At 56.7% G+C, this 6,619-nt stretch overlaps 1 protein-coding gene across 1 annotated transcript; it reads left to right on the top strand.

Moving 5' to 3' along the window:
- The first annotated feature begins 215 nt into the window (after positions 1 to 215).
- On the top strand, positions 216 to 5,863 carry ARSI (arylsulfatase family member I). The gene is made up of 2 exons (XM_002198788.5): positions 216 to 977; positions 2,008 to 5,863. The coding sequence occupies exons 1-2, from the start codon at positions 658 to 660 to the stop codon at positions 3,413 to 3,415; spliced, it is 1,728 nt and encodes a 575-aa protein (XP_002198824.4). The 5' UTR covers positions 216 to 657; the 3' UTR covers positions 3,416 to 5,863.
- Positions 5,864 to 6,619: the final 756 nt, after the last annotated feature.

Genomic DNA, 6,619 nt, shown 5'->3' with positions numbered 1-6,619 from the left:
GCTGAGCTGGGAGGGGCCGAGCCGGCAGCTCCCCATAAACCTGGCGGCTTAGAGCAACTCCTGACAGATGTTGGGACTCTGCCTCGGAGCGGAGGCTGGGAAGGAGAGAGGGCGGCTCTTGCCCAGAGAGCGAGGAGGAGAGCTCGGCACCCCTGCCTTGAACTTTAGCACCCTCTTCCGCGGAGTTTAGAGCCGAGGATCGCCGGATCCCGAGCAGGATAGCCGGGCAGGCGCAGGGCTGGAGCAGACCAGAAGCCAGAGCAACTTTCTCTGACGAGGACTTTATGGAGCTCTTCATAAAGAAATAACAGCAGGGGAAAGCCCCAGGAAGCGTTTCCAGCGCTCGGGACCGGCTCCGGGCCGCCGGCAGCCCGTGCGAGGAGCCCGTCCCGCCGTGCAGATGTGTGCGATTGCAGCAGCGTGAGCTGATTTTCCTTTGACTGAAGGCAGCCCAGCCCCGGCGGATTAAGCTCTTTGTGTGCACGCCAGTGTGCCTCGATGGAAGCTGCTCCCGCAAAATCAGCTGCGGGGGTTGTGGGGAGCATCCTCTAGGTCAGGGAGCCCTCCTGGAGGAGGGGGAGAGCTCCTGTTTTCGTGGCTCTGAGGCGATGCCGGGACAGTAACTAACACCCTTGGCAGGCAGCACAGTGTTTCGGGATGGCCGTCTATGCCCTCACGGGTTTCTCACTCGTCAGCCTGCTCAGCTTTGGCTATTTGTCTTGGGACTGGATGAAGCCCGGTTTGGTGGCCGATGTGGCCACAGACCCCATGGAGAAATCACTGCCTCCCACCTTCACCAGGCCACCCCACATCATCTTCATTCTGACTGATGACCAGGGCTACCACGACATCGGCTATCACGGCTCAGATATCCAGACGCCGACGCTGGACAGGCTGGCAGCAGAGGGTGTGAAGCTGGAGAATTACTACATCCAGCCCATCTGCACCCCGTCCCGGAGCCAGCTGATAACTGGCAGGTAAGCCAGTGCCTGCTCACAACCTACTCATGTCCCCCTTTGGTCCCTTCTCTGAGGGGCTTAACCCCAGCTTGCTGCTAGAGCGATGCCCTGGTGTATTGGCAGAGGATGGAGATCTGGATTTCTCTAGAAAGCTTCCTGGGTAAATAGTTGATTTCCACACAGGAAATAGTGGCACATGGCAAGAGCAAAAATGTGGATGCTGCTGGGTAATGGATGTTACTTTGGGAGAGGGTGGTCCCTAGTCAGGAGGTCTTTGGTGCTGGGCAAGGAGCTGTGTCCCCAGGTAGTCCCTGACACACTGGCCCTTGGAGATTTGCTGTGAGGCCCTTGGTGTGTGCTTTCCCTGAGCACAGGGAAGAGCTGCACTAGCCAGCACAGGCTGGATGTCACTCCATTGCCCTCTCCCATGGCAGCACAGTCAGATGACCCCTTATCCTGGGCCATTCTGCCTTCTAGGATAGGTGGGACTTTCTCTGGAGCAGTGCTGTGTGGTCAGCACTCACTGTAGGAGGCAGATCCCACCAGACCACCTCCTGCTGAGAAGTAGGCCCCAGGGATGTGCTCACCTACTGCCTGGAGTGGTGGAGCCCACCATGGTCCAAGCAAAGGCCTCCCTTCTCTCCTGAAGGTCCTTGAGGGGTTCCAGACATCTTTGTGGTGTGCAAAGCAGGGGAGGACAGAGATAGGGGGGTTATTCAGGTGGGGCATTATGAACCCACTTGTTTGTGCTCCCCAGCCGTGACACAGCCCAGCCACCTCCCTAGGCTCGTAGCAGTGAGAACAAATGCTGGTGGCATTTTTGTGAGATGTCTGCTGAGCATCTCTCTGTGTTCTTTCCATCTACTTTTGATACTTATGAACGGATGAGGAGCTCCCTGTCCCTGGCTGGAGCTTGCTTCATTGGGCTGGGTTGGGGACATGGAAATCTGCATTTGTTTTGGTTCTCTAACACATAAAGTGCCATCACATCCTCACCCAGTGCTGCTCCTCATCACCATTGCTTTCCCCTGGCTCTTGCTCCTGGCAGGTACCAGATCCACACAGGATTGCAGCACTCCATCATCCGCCCTCGGCAGCCCAACTGCCTGCCCCTCGACCAGGTCACCCTGCCACAGAAGCTGCAGGAAGCCGGCTACTCCACACACATGGTGGGCAAGTGGCACCTTGGCTTCTACAAGAAGGAGTGCCTGCCCACCCGCCGGGGCTTCGACACCTTCCTGGGCTCCCTGACAGGCAACGTGGATTACTACACCTACGACAACTGCGACGGGCCGGACGTCTGCGGCTACGACCTGCACGAGGGGGAGGACGTGGCGTGGGACCAGAGCGGGAAGTATTCCACCTTCCTCTACGCCCAGCGCGTCAGCAAGATCCTGGCATCCCACAGCCCCAAGGAGCCCATCTTCATCTACGTGGCCTTCCAAGCGGTGCACACGCCCCTGCAGTCCCCCAAGGAGTACATCTACCGCTACCGCTCCATGGGCAACGTCGCCCGCCGCAAGTACGCGGCCATGGTGACCTGCATGGACGAGGCGGTGAAGAACATCACCTGGGCCCTCAAGAAGTATGGGTACTATGACAACAGTGTGATCGTGTTCTCCACGGACAATGGTGGGCAGACCTTCTCCGGGGGAAGCAACTGGCCGCTGCGGGGTCGCAAAGGGACGTACTGGGAAGGGGGAGTGCGTGGCATTGGTTTTGTCCACAGTCCCCTGATCAAGCGCAAGCGTCGGACAAGCTGGGCGCTAGTTCACATTACAGACTGGTACCCTACTCTGGTCAGCCTGGCCAGGGGCAACCTGAGCAATGTCCAAGGCTTGGATGGATATGATGTCTGGCCTGCTATCAGTGAGGGCAAGGACTCACCACGCACTGAAATCCTGCACAATATTGACCCCTTGTACAACCACGCCAAGTATGGCTCCTTGGAGGATGGCTTCGGCATCTGGAACACGGCTGTGCAAGCTTCCATCCGGGTTGGGGAGTGGAAGCTCCTCACTGGCGATCCAGGGTACAGTGACTGGATACCCCCACAGACCCTGACCAACTTTCCAGGGAGCTGGTGGAACCTGGAGCGTCTCACTGATGGCCTGAAGAAGTCCATGTGGCTCTTCAACATCACTGCCGACCCCTACGAGCGCTACGACCTCTCAGAGCAGCGCCCAGACGTGGTCAGGACCCTCCTGACGAGGCTGGTGCACTACAACCGGACGGCCATCCCGGTGCGGTACCCTGCGGAGAACCCCCGGGCTCACCCAGACTTCAACGGCGGGGCCTGGGGACCTTGGGCCAGTGAGGATGATGGGGAGGAGTGGGAAGGTGGCCGGGAGTCCCTGAAAAGCAGGAACAAGAAGAAGAAGAAGAAGTGCAAGATCTGCAAGCTGCGCTCCTTCTTCCGCAAGCTGAACACCAGGCTCATGTCCAACCGCATCTGACAGGACACTCCTCCAGCATCCACCCATCCTGGCCAGGGTGGAGCTCTGGACTGCAGTGCCATGGGATGGGAGCGAGGGAGAAGGACAGGCAGGGAGTGGCCAGTGCTTTCTTGCTCTCCCTTGCTCCAGGGTTTACTCCAAAATACTTCTCCTCCCTGGCTGGAGTGGTGGCCACAGGGAGTTGTTCCCAGTGGGTGAGGAAGGGCAGTGTGGTCTCTGCTGCAGTGCTTGGTGGTGGTGAATGGCTGTGCTGAGCTGGGCTGGCCCTGCACAGCTGCTTCCAAAGAGAGAGACCCTTTCCTCAAGGATTCTGCAGCCAATCATTAGCTTTAAGTGTTGGCCATCACAAGGGCAGGAGGAAGCATGGGGGGCTCTGCTTTCACGTTAACCCTCACCATTTCTACTTGCCCCTGGCTTGCAGCCTGCTGCCAAGCAGCTGCAACCTTTGCTCTTGCTCTGGGAACTCAAGGGCCTCCCCCAAACCCAAGACCACATTGCTTCTTTGTGGAGCACTGGATTCCTGACCATGGATGTCAGACCTGAGATTCAACGTGGCTGGACTAAATCATGCTGCTACCGTGACCTCATGCGGGGCTATGGCTTCCCCTCTGCACTGGCCTGGGGGGCTGGGAGCAGCCCTGATGAGGAGCTGTGGCCATGGAGGCATGGTTGGATGCTCCCAGAGGATGTCCCAGAGGACAGCTCTTTGGCCCCACATTTGGGAGGCAGGTTTGACCCAGGCTCTGGTGGTGGACTGCACATGGGTCAGATACCCAGCAGAGCCTTTCACCCAGAATTTGCCTGGACACCCCCATCATCTGCAAGCCTCTAGGCACCCCTGTTCCTCCCTATGAATCCTACACATCCAACCGTCCAACCACCCCTGTCTGCCCCTTCCCAGTGCTGGAGCTGTCCCTGTCCCTCTCCCCACATCCCATGGCTGAACCTGGAGCAGATAGAAGATCTCCAGAAGGTCTCTGCAGAAGCTGATCTGCTGTTTTGTAGCTGCAGGACTTTAGAAGCCACGGTGGAGGACGGGGATGATGGGGACGTCTCCCGCCTGCCAGCAGCGTGCCACATCCCCTCGCCGCAGATGGGCACTGCTCTTCCAGCAGCGCAGGCGTGGGGAGGAAAACACCTCCCCATCATCCGCTGCTGTGGGGAGCCAGCCCATCCCTCACCAGGGGCCAGGGAAGCCAGCGAAGCTCCGGGCCCCCGCGCCTTCGGCGGGGTGAGAGCGCGCACACGCGCTCGCAGGAGAGCTGGCGAGGAGGGAAGGGGGTAAATAGCTTTGAAATCGCTTTGGATGCATGGTGCATTTCCATTTACACAATGTGTTTTACATTTCTCCCCACAGGTTTCTCTTGGTGCAGCGTGTGTAGGCGAAGGCCCTGCTGTGAATTTTGAAAATAGTTATTTTTGTCTCTGGAAAATGAGGCCCGTTAGGACTTGTCAGCTCTTGGATGAGCAGTGTGGGCTTTCTATTTTTTTTTCTTTTCCCCCCTCTCTTTCTCCCTTGCAAAATAACATTCATTTAAAATCTGTCATTGAAAGATGTGACAATTGGCAGCGTGCACACTGAATACCTTTCAGTGCTCTTTCAAGCCCTGTGTGTGAGAGAGGGATGAAGATGGGAAGAAAATGACATGTTTGTATTTTTTTTTTTTTCTTACTCTTAGCTGGATTATTTGGGGGTAATGGGATTTTCTCTAGAAACAAAGGAAAAAAACCAGCTGACAGCAAAGCAGAAGAGAGGAGTCTTCTTCTTGTAGAGCTGGGAAGGAGTTTGAAAAGCTGGAGTGTGGCAGTGTGTGTGCCAGTCCCCGCTGCTCCGCGCACGCCCATTGCTGTGCCATCCCACTCCGCTGGCTCCCTGCATCCCTGCAGGCACATCCCCAGCACAGGGTTCAGAGGGGACTCAGCTCCTCCATCAGCCCCATCTCCATCCCTGCTCCCTTAGCGTGTTGCTCCAAGAGGACTGGTCCACATGGCATCACCTGGGTGAGCCCCAGGAGGAAGCTCCACATCCTCAAACTACCTCAAATCAGCCAGCCTGGTCCCTGGAGATGTGCACCATCAGCGGGACTGCGGCACCTGCTGCCATTTGGCAAAGCCAAGCAGTTGCTGAAAATAAAGCAACACTTTGCTGAAGAAGAGGAGGCTGCTGCAGACAGAGCCAAAGCCAGGGGAGAGCAGCGGGTGATGCTGCAGGGGCTTGGGAATAAATATTAGCTAAGGGAGAGTTGGTGCTGAAGGGAATGGGAGAGCAGGGCTGGACATGATGTGGTGACAACACTCGGGAAACAGCTTTCATTTCCATATTTACATAAATGCATCCAAGTTTAGTCCTTCTTTTATTTTCTTTTTTTTTTTCAAAAATGTAAATTTCCATGAAAACATGCTCCATCTTTCTCCCTTCTCTTTTACTAGCATCCCCATGAAAATGTTCGTCTGGTCTCACTTCCTCTTTCTGGGTTTGGATCTGCTGGGCTGATGCTGGGTTTGCAGTCAGCCTGGCCACAGTGGTGGATCTGCTGTCATCTGTATTTTAATTAAAAAGAGTTGGATTCTGAATCTTTGCAAGAAGAAACAGCTGAAGGAAAAGCTTAGTCCCTGAAAACAAAGAGGAGAAGTCGGCAGGAGCATCTCCGGGTGCTAGGAGAGAGCAAAGCCTCCAGCCTGAGGACAGCAGCTGTCCTTCACCCCTGATTCCAGCTGTGCTGTGTCTTAACATTGGGCTGGGAAAGGAGATGCAGCTGCTGCCACGTGTTCTCCTCATCACAGCAATGCTCCTTAATGGTCTGTGCTGTGAAAAATGCAGCTATGTGCCAAAATCCCGTGTTTTCAGAGAGCTGAAGTCCCCTAGGACTGTGTGTGCACTCTGGCTGCCAAGGGGTTAATGCAGCTGGAGAGATGCTCAAGCAGTGGAGTTCCCTGCACCCGGGAGATGTGTTTGCACAGACAGGCTGAGGCTCCCCTCCTTCCCAACCTCCCTTCAAAGCTCCTGGCAAGCCCCGGGGAGCTCCCGAGCCCAGCAGGAGCTGGGTGCAGGGTGGGGGCCTGGAGGGAAGGGGCAGGGGGTGCATCGGGGTCCCCGGGCATGGAGGGGTGGTGGCTGCCTCTCTGTCCGCGTGGACTGGCCGTCCCCACCCTGGCTGTTTCCAGCCTGCTGGCTGGAGCGAGCGGGAAGGGGATGGGCTGGGA

This window comes from Taeniopygia guttata, chromosome 13 (genome assembly GCF_048771995.1).
Source record: "Taeniopygia guttata chromosome 13, bTaeGut7.mat, whole genome shotgun sequence".
In the NCBI taxonomy this organism is placed as follows: domain Eukaryota; kingdom Metazoa; phylum Chordata; class Aves; order Passeriformes; family Estrildidae; genus Taeniopygia; species Taeniopygia guttata.
Note: the sequence above shows the minus strand (reverse complement) of the source record. Positions and strands in the feature narration are given on the sequence as shown.

Bases quoted from the DNA above. Each gene is read 5' to 3' on its own strand.
- ARSI (XM_002198788.5), top strand. From the start codon at position 658: ATGGCCGTCTATGCCCTCACGGGTTTCTCACTCGTCAGCCTGCTCAGC. The intron at 978-2,007 runs GTAAGCCAGTGC...TGCTCCTGGCAG, and splicing joins AGCCAGCTGATAACTGGCAG to GTACCAGATCCACACAGGAT.